Source organism: Callorhinus ursinus, unplaced genomic scaffold (genome assembly GCF_003265705.2).
Source record: "Callorhinus ursinus isolate GAN/ISIS: 27379988/994484 unplaced genomic scaffold, GSC_fseal_2.0 scaffold1, whole genome shotgun sequence".
NCBI classification, from domain to species: domain Eukaryota; kingdom Metazoa; phylum Chordata; class Mammalia; order Carnivora; family Otariidae; genus Callorhinus; species Callorhinus ursinus.
This window is the reverse complement of record NW_027397063.1, coordinates 118,923,820-118,939,593: the sequence shown is the minus strand read 5'-3', so window position 1 is coordinate 118,939,593 and position 15,774 is coordinate 118,923,820. Positions and strand designations below refer to the sequence as shown.

Below are 15,774 nucleotides of genomic sequence, written 5' to 3'. Positions count from 1 at the left end.
AATACTTGTTGAATACCTATAAACACACCGATCAACACAAAAAAGTAATAACCATTTAAGAATATTAAGGAAGATTTAACCCTCCAATTGCAGTTTTTTTCCATATTTCTCTTTCTGCCACTCTTAATGAAAATTAACTATAACTACCATTATCTGGTTCCTACCAATTCAGATGTAACTGAGTTGTCTGAAAGCTACCTTTTTCATCATGAAGGTGTGTATCAATGTGAACATATTTCTATTAGAGAACCTCAAATACAAAGAGATGTCTGTCCCAGCTTTTGTTTTTTTAAGATTTTATTTATTAGAGAACATGAGTGGAGGTGAGGGGAAGAGGGAGAAGCGGACTCCTTGCTGAGCAGGGAGCCCGATGCTGGGCTTGATCCCAGGACTCCAGGATCATGACCTGAGCTGAAGGCGGACACTTAACCGACTGAGCCACCCAGGCGCCCCTATTTTTAGCTTTTTAAGTAGACACTTTACATGAAAACATTTTAGTTGGTAGTACAATAAGGTCAAAATGCAGCTTCAAAAGTATATTTAAATTTAAATTTTATGAAATATATGGAGTCCTCAACCCCTAACTGTAATTACGAATTTTTACCATAAATCACTTTGAATGCTATTATATTTCCACTATGTTTTTCAAGTCCAAATTTTGTGGGGACAAAGAATAAATGCCTATTATTCTTTTGCTAGTTTTTCCTTTTTTCAGGGTTCTTCTAGAATATTAATCTCAGATTATTTCCTAAAGCAGTTTTTTTTTAAGGGCATTAAACTTAATATACTACTTATAGTGTATTAAATTACTATATTACCAGATAATCAAATTTTAAACTTTAGTAGCTTAATTCTGAAATCAGTGTATGGTAATTTGTGAATTTAATTACTTTGTGCCTGTCATAGCTGGCAAACCCAGAAAGATGTACTATGGTCATATTTTATCTTCTTTCCTTTTGAACTTCTTTCAAAAGGGGAAGAAGGATGCTCATTTTATAAGATCCTGCCAAATTCTTATAAGTCACCACTATAGTGCCTTAAAATCAGACCATTGCTTCTCAAACTTAGGTGCATATGAACCACCTGGAGATCTAGCCAAATTGCAGATTCTGATTTAGTAGGTCTGAGGAGAGGCTCTAGAGTCTTAATTTTTCATAAGCTAATTTTTCATATTGATGATCCCAGTTCATGGACCACCCTGTGTGTAGCCAAGCCTTACAGAACATTAACCAAAACCCAATAAAGTTGCCAAAACTTAATTTGAGCAAACTATTCAGTATGGATATTTTTCAAGTATTTTTTGTAATGTTCAAAGTATTAATTATGTAACTACAACTCTTGTATAAATTGAAGTGGGAAAAAATACCTTGAAATTGCACTTTTATTTTAAAACAGTGAAGTATGGTTATATCTTTCACCTTTATAATTAATATGTTGGAATCTTAAAGGTATTAAAATTGAAGGTTTTATTATGTTTCTATATTATGTATAAATACATAAATGGCACAAAACCAAAATGTGACAACTTTTATAAAACCTGTAAAACATATTTCATTTTCAATATAAAATAGACTAATCTGAGTTTGAGATAAATGAAGAGATAGATTTAGGCCATTTAAGAAAGAAGAGGAGACTGTCATGTCCCTATTTTGGGGAAGGTCAAAGAATGCTAAGAGCTTGACTTACTGCATTAAAAACTTCAGATTATGGAGATACACAGAACACAACAGAACAATGTAGAGAGAGCAGAAAGCAGAGGGCTTGGCCCAGTCTGCTCATGGAAAAGGTAGACTTTTTTAAAAAATGTAGCAGTCAGAGACAACTGTTACTAGTTCATTTTACAGAAAATAATTAAAACCTTCCATGAACATTATCCCTTTATTTCTTGAAACTTTTCTTTGAGGTAGAGATTTGGGCCAGGCTACTGCTGAAAAGCACAAGCAGGAATGGTGAGGCCAGGGTAGCTCTTGAGAGATTAAAGAATTATGGAATTGAACTCCTTGTCTTCACAGCTGTGCCAGCTCTTCTTGAACAGAGAACAGCCACTCTTCATGATCAATTCTTCATGTCATTTTAGGGTTCTAATGTGTCCGCATCCATGGATCCCACACATTAAGAAAGTTAATTCTTTTAAGCAGCTAACACTGACACAATCATGACTCAAACTTGAACGTAGTCCTATGCAATTTTAGGCACATGGCAGTTAAATCACACAAAATAAAAATAAACTCAACATTTTTTTGTTTTAAATTCTTAGGTTCCAAATATTTCTTAATTATTTTATCCTAAGGTGCATTTGCAATGAATTGTAATTGCTATTACCTCTGTCCTTGAAGGAAAACATTAGGAGAATGGGTTGTTTTTAAGCTAAACGTGTCTCCACTTGAGGAGTGTCGGGAAGGAGCTTTTCCACCCAAAAGTGACGTTTCTGCTTCTTTTATTTCCATCGCCCTTTTGTATAGTTCAGCAGCTTTTTCAAAATCCCCTTCTTCATAGCTTTGAGAGGAAAAATTGTTAAAATGAGAATATGCCCTCTTAAATTGAAATGACCTTATAGGATACAGAATAACAAGTTGTGAATAATTCCCCATTTTCTCCTTTCTGTTTCCAGCGTGTGCATTCACTCAGGCAGACCAGTAAAATAGAATACCCAGACTCTTCTTTCTATCTGAACTGCTAAAGTATATCTCAGTGCCTCATACAGACACCATTAAGACCATGTTGTAATGGACGCAGTGGAATTGCTAAGGCTCTGCATCCTGAGATACACAAACACAGAGCAAAATCAACAGGCGCTTTCTTTTTTTAGAGAGAAAAAGTGTGCACACGGGATGGGGGGGAGGGGCAGAGGGGAAGGGAGAGAGAATCTTGAACAGGCTCCAGGCCCAGCGCGGAGCCCAATGCAGGGCTTGACCAGGGCTTGGTCTCACAGCCCTGAGAGCATGACCTGAGCCAAAACCAAGAGTCAGATGCTTAACTGACTGAGCTACCTAAGCACCCAAAATCAACATACACTTAATGGTAAATAGTTTTTGAGGGCAGCAAATTGCCCATATTACCCCCAGAACCAGTTAGCTGCAAATGTAAATCATCTTTCACTATTTACATGATACATTCCTTTAGAAAATAGATTATGCAACATTTATTTCACTTCTGAATACTACTTTAGTATCTTGAAGTAAAGCAACCCAAAACAACCCCTTCCCCTCTTCTAAGAAAAAAACAATTAGCACTAAATATTGTGTTATTCTATGATAAGTCAAATTAAAGTTGTTCTAAAATGGAGTTTGGCTGTTACCAGGAAACAGGAAACAAAAAATTCTTACCTAAGCACGGCTAAATTTTTTAATGTTTCTCCAACTCGAGGATGCATCCGACCCAGGCTGTCCTCATAAATCTTTAATGCTCTTTCATATAATGGCAAGGCTTCAATGTGTTTTTTCTTATTAAAAAAAGCAGTAATATTCACTTAAACACACTGAGTTGCTGAAATTACTATTAACATTCTAGACTAAGCTGATCTACTGGGGTAAACCCCTTTAAAAATGTTAATATCCTCCTACAGATTAAAAATCTATTACTAATCATCATGGTAGAAGCATATAATAGAAAGTCAGAAACCTAAGTTTTAGACCCAGCTTGGTGACCACTGAACTTAATCCAATAATATAAGAAAAACCTGTTTCCTTATTGCTCAGTGGGTAGGATACCTGCTTTTCACCTATCACAGGCAAATGCCACAGCTTAAAGATAGTATTAGACAAAGAGATGTACAGTCTCCAGAATTTAAAAATGAAACTCAGGCAATGAACTAAATAAATACTCAGTAGTGTTTTACACTAAGAGGAAAGGACCGTGTTACAAATGTAACTTCAATAATTTCTCAAGTACTAAAGGAAGCATTAATAATCTTAAATTTTCTTTAGTTACTTTTACTGTGCCACATCTATTTCATGTTTATGTTTTATAACTTAGAACTATTCATTAAGAGTTAATATGTGGGAACTTACCATTTGGCTATAGAGAACAGCTAAGTTCACCAGGGCAGTAGCTACACTGGGGTGCTTTGGGCCAAAGGATTTCTGCCGAATTTCAACAGCCAGCTCATACAAAGGTACAGCTTTGTCAAGTTTCCCCTAAAAAACAAAAGTGAAATCTAACAAAAATATTAAAATAATAAATACCATCTGATCAAAGCTTTTTCCATAAATAAAATTTTCTTTTAAAGAGTAATTTTGAGGAAAAAATTTCAGAAACCTCTTCTCCCACTTTAATGGTTCAGTTTATAGATAACCGAAATCTATATTCAGTTTTTAATCACCTACAAACTGAAATTTTATATTCAATGTAGCACTGAATGTAATTGAATATACACTGAATATAAAAACATTTTCTTTGATAATTCAGAAAGCCCTTTTATAAAGCTCACCCAGTATCACTCATTTCCCAGTGAAGGAAAAATATGCCAGTAAAATGTTTATTATCACTCAGTTCCCAGTGAAGTAAAAATATGCCAGTAAAATGTTTGCTACTGTATGTAATTTAGATATGGCATCAAAAATAAAATCTCATTTCCCACCAAATCCCTTCGAGATTCTTCTAATTTTTTTTAAAGATTTTATTTATTAGAGAGAGAGAGAGAAAGCAAACAAGCAGGGGGAGCAGCAGAGGGAGAGGGAGAAGCAGACTCCCAGGCTCCTTGCTCAGCAGGGAGCCCAATGCAGGGCTTGATCTCAGGACTCTGGGATCATGACCTGAACCGAAGGCAGATGCTTAATCGACTGAGCCATGAAGGCGCCCCTCTAATTATTTCCTTTTCACCTGAAAGTTGGGCAGAAATAGCAACAGTGCATTGTTCTTACTAAAACATTAACTTCAGAGCCAGGTTGACCAGCAAGGGTCCCACAAAGTCTAAAGATAGTCTACGTAGCTCTGTAACTGCACTAAATGAAATGAAATCAGACTTTTTTTTTTTTTTAGAACAGCTACAAAAATTCCAAACATCACTTAGGGTAGAACCTTAGGGAAAAGAATGGTTACATTTCATTACAGGCGAAGAAAAGAAACTGTGAAATTGAAATGCTCATTTAATCACCTACAAAGACTCCTCTTTCACCTCTGACAACTAGGTGATTTGTTGTGATTATGGCTGCTTAACTCAGAAAACTTAATAGTGGCTTGATTTTAGAACTTCTGAAATATAAGTTCCACTTAGAATGTTGATGAACGCATTTGTATTTGGAATGTATTTTAATAAAACTAAACCAGTACTTTAATTAAATCTGATATACTCTTTTTTAATGTTCTACTCAGCTATTTGTTAAAAAATTTAATCATTATGATGAAAAAGTTCATAGAAAATAATAAGACAAATTATTTTACTGACGGTAATTATGACTTAATTGGTATATTATAAAACACATGTAAGCATGTCAAGGATTACTTACCATTTTCTTATACAAGATTGCAAGATGTTTCACTGTATAGGCCAAAGAAGGGTGATCAGGAGCTAATGCTCGTCTCCGAATGTCTAAAGCTCTTTCATAAAGTTCTTCTGCTTTATCATACTGTTTCTTTTCATTGCATAGAGCCGCCAGATTATTTAAAGACTGGGCACAGTCGGGGTGATCTGGTCCTAGGACTCGCTCTCTCATTTCTAAGGACCGCTTCAGAAACTGGTCAGCTGTTCTATGAACAAAACCCCAAAATGGTTTAAATAATTTGTTCTCTAGAAGTAAGAATCCTTAGCCCTAGTTAGGTGGAGACCTGAAGCATTTTTATTCTTAAATCCAAGATAGTTAATATGAAGGATGTGGCTCAGAGTCCTCTCTCTCCCTCTTTCCTACCCCTCATCCCTTCCTGCCCTTTTCCAAAAACTAAAAATGCTTTCCTGATAGTGTGAGGGCCTAAAGTATCTAGATGATTGCCTCAGTTTTCCACTTGACTTTTCCTAAAAGACAAACCCATAAATATTTTCCACACAAACTTCTGATACCTTTAAAATTAGGAGACCTAATTCAAAAGATTTTGGTATTCATTGTTTTTCCCTCTGAAGTTACTACGACATAATTTTTAATTGAAACCCCTTCCGAAGCCGGTTAAGTACCCAGCTTAAATTTTCTTTAGTTACTTTTACTGTGCCTCATCTATTTCATGTTTATATTTCATACCTTAAAACCATTCATAAAGAGTTAATATGTGGGGACTTACCATTTGGCTATAGAGAACAGCTAAGTTCACCAGGGCAGTAGCTGATATCCAAAGTATCTAATTTTTTTTGATATCCAAAGTATTAATGTCTTTTCAAATCTTTTCAGTCAAATAAACCGAAGACCAAAACCAGCAGTCATCTACATCCTATCCCTTACTCTCCCTTGGTGCCAAGTTCCTCTGTGAAGTCTCATGTACAGTATCTATACAAAACACTTTTTATAATCAGATAAAACATACTAGGGATGCTACAGAATAACTTTTTGGCCAATAAAAGAAACAATGTGACAGGAAACAGTAAAACAATGCCATGGCCTTTGTTCAGCATGGTTCTATGTTCATAACCTACCATACCTGAAATCTGGCACGGTTTCTATCAACTTATTCTAGCTTGACTTGATAGAAACGGAAAGCAGCTTTGCATTTAAGAGATGAAACGGACACTTGTTTTCATTATTAGCATCATGGTACTCACTCCAGGTTATTCTGAAGATAGTAGAGAACGCCCAGCTCATTGAGGGTCCGAGCATTGTCAGGTGTGTCGTTTCCTAGCGTGAGCTCTTCTAACTGCAGGGCTCGTCTACGTAAGAGGGCGAATCCATACTGAAGCAAACACAAATGGAGAATAAGTACTAAGTGCAGTCCTTGATTCTGAAATACTACACTTGAGTTCTAAGACATCTTTCTCCTTTTGTTCCCTTTAATGTAGATTACAGTTATTTTATTTATTTATTTTTTATTGTTATGTTAATCACCATACATTACATCATTTGTTTTTGATGTAGTGTTCCATGATTGTTTGTGCATAACACCCAGTGCTCCACGCAGAATGTGCCCTCTTTAATACCCATCACCAGTCTAACCCATCCCCCTACCCTCCTCCCCTCTAGAACCCTCAGTTTGTTTTTCAGAGTCCATCGTCTCTCATGGTTCGTCTCCCCCTCCGATTTACTCCCCTTCATTCTTCCCCTCCTGCTGTCTTCTTCTTTTTCTTTTTTCTTAACATATGTTGCATTATTTGTTTCAAAAGTACAGATCTGTGATTCAACAGTCTTGCACAATTCACAGAGCTCACCATAGCACATACCCTACCCAATGTCTATCACCCAGCCACCCCATCCCTCCCAGCCCCCACCACTCCAGCAACCCTGAGTTTGTTTCCTGAGAATAAGAATTCCTCATATTAGTGAGGTCATATGATACATGTCTTTCTCTGATTGACTTATTTCACTCAGCATAACACTCTCCAGTTCCATCCACGTGGTTGCAAATGGCAAGATCTCATTCCTTTTCATGGCTGCATAATATTCCATTGTGTATATATACCACATCTTCTTTATCCATTCATCGGTCGGACATCTTGGCTATTTCCACAGTTTGGCTATTGTGGACATTGCTGCTACAAACATTGGGGTGCACGTACCCCTTCGGATCCCTACTATCTTTGTGGTAAATACCCAGTAGTGCAATTGCTGGATTGTATGGTAGCTCTATTTTCAACTTTTTGAGGAACCTCCATACTGTTTTCCAGAGTGGTTGCACCAGCCTGCATTCCCACCAACAGTGTAGGAGGGTTCCCCTTTCTCCGCATCCCCGCCAAATCTGTCGTTTCCTGACTTGTTAATTTTAGCCATTCTGACTGATGTGAGGTGGTATCTCATTGAGGTTTTGATTTGGATTTCCCTGATGCCGAGCGATGTGGAGCACTTTTTCATGTGTCTGTTGGACATTTGGATGTCTTCTTTGGAAAAATGTTGTTCATGTCTTCTGCCCATTTCTTGATTGGATTATTTGTTCTTTGGGTGTTGAGTTTGATAAGTTCTTTATAGATCTTGGATACTAGCCCTTTATCTAATACGTCATTTGCAAATATTTTCTCCCATTCTGTCGGTTGTCTTTTGGTTTTGTGGACTGTTTCTTTTGCTGTGCAAAAGCTTTTTATCTTGATGAAATCCCAATAGTTCATTTTTGCCCTTGCTTCCCTTGCCTTTGGTGATGTTTCTAGGAAGAAGTTGCTGTGGCTCAGGTCGAAGAGGTTGCTACCTGTGTTCTCCTTTAGGATGTTGATGGACTCCTGTCTCACGTTTAGGTCTTTCAACCATTTAGAGTCTATTTTTGTGTGTGGTGTAAGGAAATGGTCCAGTTTCATTCTTCTGCATGTGGCTGTCCAATTTTCCCAACACCATTTGTTGAAGAGACTGTCTTTTTTCCATGGGACATTCTTTCCTGCTTTGTCAAAGATGAGTTGACCATAGAGTTGAGGGTCCATTTCTGGGCTCTCGATTTTCTTCCATTGATCTATGTGTCTGTTTTTGTGCCAGTACCATACTGTCTTGACGATGACAGCTTTGTAATAGAGCTGGAAGTCTGGAATTGGGATGCCGCTAGCTTTGCTTTTCTTTTTCAAGATTCCTCTGGCTATTCGGGGTCTCTTCTGGTTCCATACAAATTTTAGGATTATTTGTTCCATTTCTTTGAAAAAAGTGGATGGTATTTTGATGGGGATTGCATTGAATGTGTAGATTGCTCTAGGTAGCATTGACATCTTCACAATCTTTGTTCTGCCAATCCATGAGCATGGGACGTTTTTCCATTTCTTTGTGTCTTCTTCAATTTCTTTCATGAGTATTTTATAGTTTTCTGAGTACAGATCCTTTGCCTCTTTGGTTAAATTTATTCCTAGGTATCTTATGGTTTTGGATGCAATTGTAAATGGGATCGACTCCTTGATTTGTCTCTCTTCTGTCTTGTTGTTGGTGTATAGGAATGCCACTGATTTCTGTGCATTGATTTTATATCCTGCTACTTGACTGAATTCCTGTATGAGTTCTAGCAGTTTTGGGGAGGAGTCTTTTGGGTTTTCCACATACAGTATCATATCATCTGCAAAGAGTGAGAGTTTGACTTCCTCTTTGCCGATTTGGATGCCTTTGATTTCTTTTTGTTGTCTGATGGCTGTGGCTAGGACTTCTAATACTACGTGGAATAGCAGTGGTGAGAGTGGACATCCCTGCCGCGTTACTGACCTTAGGGGAAAAGCTCTCAGCTTTTCCCCATTGAGAATGATATTCCCTGTAGGTTTTTCACAGATGGCTTTTATGATATTGAGGTATGTACCCTCTATCCCTATACTCTGAAGAGTTTTGATCAAGAAAGGATGCTGTACTTTGTCAAATGCTTTCTCTGCATCTATTGAGAGGATCATATGATTCTTCTTTCTTTTGTTAATGTATTGTATCACGTTGATTGATTTGCGGATGTTGAACGAACCTTGCAGCCCAGGGATAAACCCCACTTGGTCATGATGAATAATCCTTTTAATGTATTGTTGGATCCTATTGGCTAGTATTTTGGTGAGAATTTTTGCATCCATGTTCATCAAGGGTATTGGTCTGTAATTCTCCTTTTTGATGGGGTCTTTGTCTGGTTTTGGGATCAAGGTAATGGTGGCCTCATAAAATGACTTTGGAAGTTTTCCTTCCATTTCTAATTTTTGGAACAGTTGCAGGAGAATAGGTGTTAATTCTTCTTTAAATGCCTGATAGAATTCCCCTGGGAAGCCATCTGGCCCTGGGCTTTTGTTTGTTGGGAGATTTTTGATGACTGCTTCAATTTCCTTAGTGGTTATAGGTCTGTTCAGGTTTTCTATTTCTTCCTGGCTCAATTTTGGTAGTTGATACATCTCTAGGAATGCACCCATTTCTTCCAGGTTATCTAATTTGCTGGCATAGAGTTGCTCATAATATGTTCTTAGAATTGTTTGTATTTCTTTGGTGTTGGTTGTGATCTCTCCTCTTTCATTCATGATTTTGTTGATTTGGGTCATTTCTCTTTTCTTTTTGATAAGTCGGGCCAGGGGTTTATCAATCTTGTTAATTCTTTCAAAGAACCAGCTCCTAGTTTCGTTGATCTGTTCTACTATTCTTTTGGTTTCTAGTTCATTGATTTCTGCTCTGATCTTTATTATTTCTCTTCTCCTGCTGGTTTAGGCTTGAGTTGCTGTTCCTTCTCCAGCTCCTTTAGGCGTAGGGTTAGGTTGTGTATTTGAGACCTTTCTTGTCTCTTGAGAAAGGCTTGTATCGCTATATACTTTCCTCTCAGGACTGCCTTTGCTGTATCCCAAAGATTTTGAACAGTTGTGTTTTCATTTTCATTGGTTTCCATGAATGTTTTTAATTCTTCTCTAATTTCCTGGTTGATCCATTCATTCTTTAGTAGGATGCTCTTTAGCCTCCATGTATTTGAGCTCTTTCCAACTTTCCTCTTGTGATTTGAGTTCTAGTTTCAAAGCATTGTGGTCTGAAAATATGCAGGGAATGATCCCAATCTTTTGGTACCGGATAAGACCTGATTTGTGACCTAGGATGTGATCAATTCTGGAGAATGTTCCATGGGCACTAGAGAAGAATGTGTATTACACTGCTTTGGGATGGAATGTTCTGAATATGTCTGTGAAGTCCATTTGGTCCAGTGTGTCATTTAAAGTCTTTATTTCCTTGTTGATCTTTTGCTTAGGTGATCTGTCCATTTCAGTCAGGGGGCTGTTAAAGTCCCCCACTATTATTGTATTGCTGTCAATGTGTTCCTTTGCTTTTGTTATTAATTGCCTTATATAATTGGCTGCTCCCATGTTCGGGGCATCGATATTTACAACTGTTAGATCTCCTTGTTGGATGGACCCTTTAAGTAGGATATAGTGTTCTTCTTCATTTCTTATTACAGTCTTTGTTTTAAAATCTAATTTGTCTGATATAAGGATTGCCACCCCAGCTTTCTTTTGGTGTCCATTAGCATGGTAAATGGTTTTCCACCCCCTCACTTTCAATGTGGGGGTGTCTTTGGGTCTAAATTGAGTCTCTTGCAGACAGCATATGGATGGGTCTTGTTTTTTAATCCAATCTGATAGCCTGTGTCTTTTGATTGGGGCATTTAGCCCATTTACATTCAGGGTAACTATTGAAAGGTATGAATTTAGTGCCACTGTATTGCCTGCAAGGTGACTGTTACTGTATATTGTCTTTGTTCCTTTCTGATCTATGCTGCTTGTAGGCTCTCTCTTTGCTTAGAGGACCCCTTTCAATATTTCTTGCAGGGCTGATTTCGTGTTTGGAAATTCCTTTAGTTTTTGTTTGTCCTGGAAGCTTTTTATCTCTCCTTCAACTTTCAATGAGAGCCTCGCTGGATATAGTATTCTTGGCTGCATATTTTTGTCGTTTAGTGCTCTGAAGATATCATGCCAGTCCTTTCTGGCCTGCCAGGTCTCTGCAGATAGGTCTGTTGCCAATCTAATGTTTCTACCATTGTAGGTTACATATCTCTTCTCCCGAGCTGCTTTCAGGATTTTCTCTTTGTCTCTGAGACTCGTAAGTTTTACTATTAGATGTCGGGGTGTTCACCTATTTTTATTGATTTTGAGGGGGGTTCTCTGTGCCTCCTGGATTTTGATGCCTGTTTCCTTCCCCACATTAGGGAAGTTCTATGCTATAATTTGCTCCAGTGTACCTTCTGCCCCTCTCTCTCTTTCTTCTTCTTCTGGGACCCCAATTATTCTAATGTTGTTTCGTCTTTCGTATTGCTTATCTCTTGAATTCTGCCCTCGTGATCCTGTAGTTGTTTCTCTTTTTCTCAGCCTCTTTATTTTCCATCATTTGGTCTTCTATATCACTAATTCTCTCTTCTGCCTCATTTATCCTAGCAGTTAGTGCCCCCATTTTTTGATTGCACCTCATTAATAGCCTTTTTGATTTCGACTTGGTTAGATTTTAGTTCTTTTATTTCTCCAGAAAGTGTTTCTCTAATAACTTCCATGCTTTTTTGAAGCCCAGCTAGTATCTTTAAAGTCATGATTCTGAACTCTAGGTCTGACATCGTACTAATGTCCGTATTGAGGAGGTCCCTGGCAGTCGGTACTACCTCCTGTTCTTTTTGCTGAGGTGATTTTTTTCGTCTTGTCATTTTGTCCAGAGGAGAATAGATGAATGAGAGAACAAAATGCTCACAGGTTAACAACGTCCCCAGCAAATATACTCTATATAAATCAGAAGAGACCTGAAACCAGGGGAAAAGAAAGGGAAAAAAAAAAAAAAAAAAAAGAAAAAAAAAAAAGAAAGAAAAAGATAAAAACAAAAACAGAACAATACAAAAAAAAAACAGAATATGATCACATATGATCAGGCTAGTGCATACATCAGTGCCACACACTAGATTTTGGGCGTATTTTGGTCTGTTAGAAAAAAGTGCCTCCTAAAATTTTAAAGGAAGAAAGATTTATATATGTACAAAATAAGGGTTGATACAATGAAGGGATGGAAGATGAATGTAAAGATGAAAATTATAAAATATTTTATAAAAGGAATTGATAAGTTGTTTGAAAAAAGAAAGAAGATTTAAAAAAATAATAATAAAAGGGAGAGAATGTGATCAGGCAGGAGACTAGAACAAAGCCACACACTAGTGATTTAGGGTATATTTTGATCTGTTAGAAGAAACTGTATCTCAAAATTTTAAAGAGAGTACAATTTATATATATATGCCAAAAATAAGGGTAACTACTATGAAGGGATAAAATATGACTCTAAAAATGAAAAATAAAAAATGTTTTTTTTTTGAAAAAGGGATTGATAAGATGTTGGTTGAAAAAGGGAAAAAGAAAAATTAAAAAAAAAGTAACTTTGAAAAACTAATGAATCATGGTAAAAAAAGCCATGAATTCTATGTGCAGTATTCCCCTAGCGCTGGAGTTCTCCTGTTCTCCTTGATAGGTAAACTTGGTCTTGGCTTGCTGCCTGTTCGTGCTGATCTTCTGGGGGAGGAGCATGTTGCCGTGGTTCCCAAATGTCTTTGCTGGAGGCGGAATTGCCCTGCCCTTGTGGTCCGGGCTAAGCGAGCTGCTCAGGTTTGCTCTCAGGAGCTTTTGTTCCCTGCAAGCTCTCAGTACAGCTTTGGAGGACCAGGGTGAAAATGGTGGCCTCCCAATCTCCACCCGGAGGAGCTGAGAACTCGGGGCCCCGTTCCTCAGTGCACCCCCAGAGAAAAGCAGTCAGTCACTCCCGTGTCCCCCGTCTCTGGCCGCACTCCGTGCTCACCCGGCCTGTGACCGAGCATTTCTATCTCTGGCACCCGACCCCGTGTCGAGTCTCCAAACCCAGCAGATCCCTGCGGTGCACTCCCGCGCCGCTCCTTCCCGGGGAGGAAGGGGAGTCTCCCCGGATCTGCCACTTGTTGGGTCCCTGCTGGAGGAGCAGTGGCCCAACTGGGCCGCGGATCACAGTTTATGGCGACCCCGAGCTGAGAGCCCGCACCTCGGCTCCGTCTCTGCAGCCGGCTTCCCCGCTCCGATACCTGGGAGCTCTGCTGCACTCAGGCACCCCCGGTCTTTCTGTGACCCCGAGGGTCTGAGACCACACTGTCTCACGAGGGTTCCACCCTCCGCTTGGCCATTGGAGCGACGTCCCTCAGCGGAGCCGACTTCTAAAAGTTCCGACTTTGTGCTCTGCGGCTCTATCAGTTGCCAGAAGCAGCCGACGGAGGCCCCCTCCTCCGCCGTCTATCTTCCCAAATATCGCCTCGGATTCACTTCGCATGTCCTACCTTCCAGTAAGTGGTCGCTTTTCTGTTCAGAGAGTTGTTGCTACTCTCTTCTTCGATCTCCTGTTGAGTTCATAGGTGTTCAGAATGGTTTGATCCCTATTCAGCTGAATTCCTGAGACCAGACGAGATCCAGGTCTCCTACTCCTCCGCCATCTTGCTCCGCCCCCAGATTACAGTTATTTTAAGTATCATATTGAATTAATCCAGTGGTTATTGCAAATGCACATACTTCCACATGGCATCACATTCTAAAATCCATTAAAAGCTGTTTCGAGAAAGTGATGATAGCTATTTTAGCAAAGTGAACTAAGTCCCAAGTGCTTCAAAAAGATCAGGACACAGAATTAACCTGCAGATATTTACCAATCCCACGGTTTAAATACTGAAAAACATCAGGTACTTAAATTGCACCTAGCACTTGCAAATAAATCTAGACAAATAAATCCTGGAGATCAAATGCACAGTACAGTGAATGTAGACAATAATACTGTATTAAAATCATTAAACTTGGTAAGAGATTAGATCTTAACTATTCCCACCATAAAAAGGAAACAATAATTATGTGATATGACAGAGGTGCTATCACTCCAATGGCAATTAGATTACAATATATAATGTACGAAATTAGCATGTTGTACACCTTAAATTTACAGAATGTTTTAGTCAAGTATATTTAATTTAAAAAATGTACATAGAATTTGAAGTTAAAACAGGCTATATTTAGATTTTATCAGCAGCTTAGAAAAATGAAAATAATTTTGTGTGTTTGTGCTCAAAGGTAAGAATTTCTTTGCATCTGAATTTAACATAATTAAATTTTTTATTTGCTTTTCCTTTAAAGAATTGATGCAGCTTTTAAGTCCATCTTCCAAAGTCTAACCTTCAAATGAACTTTATAGTTCCACTTTAAAAAAGTAAAAAAAATTTTTTTCCAAGTTCACTGAGACATAATTGCTATAAAACACTGTGTATTTTAAGGTGTACAACATAACGATTTCACATATGTATATATTGCAAAATAACCATAATATACAGTTCCACTTTTTAAAAGTCTGCTAAGTTTTACTTCTCAGTAATACTAATACTTAACATGTATTATGTGTAAATAAGAAAATGTTAGTACTTTTATAGAAATCACTTTAATATCTAAAGTTCTTAAACATATGAGGTGTATGCAGCTATATTATGATATTCAGAGATGCTCTTTTCCTCTGGTTCAAAACACAACACAAAAGAAATCTCTCATTACCGAGTTGCCTTTTCTCCTTGTAACCTTCTGACGAATTTTAAAGGATTTTTTCCTAAAATGTTCAGCTTGCTCATATCTTAAAAAAAAAAACAATAAAGTCAAACAAAAGAAACATACGTCCAAAGTATCATACTTCAGTGAAATGAAGGCATTCCTTACCTAGTGCAAAAGCTTTTTTTGGCTCTTAAATACAGCATAATTTCTAAAAATGATAGTCACATGGAATTAAAAATCTTTAACAAAAACCTTCATAAAACAAAATCTAACAAAACAAACCTAATCCTCTAAGTAGCTGACATTTAACAGATTTTTAACTGATTTAACTCACTCTGAATCTCTAAAGGATGACCTAACTAATTGAAAATCTAAAATTTTAGTTTGCTCTACCACCTTCTCCTGTACATGCTTATTTCTGGTCAAATATAAACGTGAAATTCACACAAAATTTGTGTGAAACAACACCTCTAGAAATTAAAAGAAAAAATTCCAATATGTATCATTTACGATACATGATTTCTGATAGAGGAAACGATGCCATTCAGTGTGTGTCTAATAGATATGAGACTTTTTATTATGCCAGGGATTGGTAAACTTTTTCTGGAAAGGGCTACATAGTAAATATTTTAGGCTTTGTGGGCCACATAGTCTCTGTTACAACTATGGAACTCTGTTGAATCATGGAAGCAACCACAGATAATATGTACATGAAAAAATGTGACTATGTT

General features: G+C 37.6%; 1 protein-coding gene across 1 annotated transcript in view; it reads right to left on the bottom strand.

Annotated features, from left to right (window-relative positions):
* Nucleotides 1-1,318: 1,318 nt before the first annotated feature.
* The window catches only part of NPHP3 (nephrocystin 3), a 61,454-nt gene continuing 46,998 nt past the window's right edge, over nt 1,319-15,774 (bottom strand). The window contains exons 22-27 of the mRNA XM_025882148.2: nt 15,050-15,125; nt 6,686-6,813; nt 5,448-5,688; nt 4,011-4,136; nt 3,327-3,442; nt 1,319-2,496 (exon numbers count right to left, since the gene is read on the bottom strand). Coding sequence (XP_025737933.1) covers nt 2,319-2,496; nt 3,327-3,442; nt 4,011-4,136; nt 5,448-5,688; nt 6,686-6,813; nt 15,050-15,125 — 865 coding nt within the window. The 3' untranslated portion in view covers nt 1,319-2,318. The remainder of the gene's footprint in view (nt 2,497-3,326; nt 3,443-4,010; nt 4,137-5,447; nt 5,689-6,685; nt 6,814-15,049; nt 15,126-15,774) is intronic.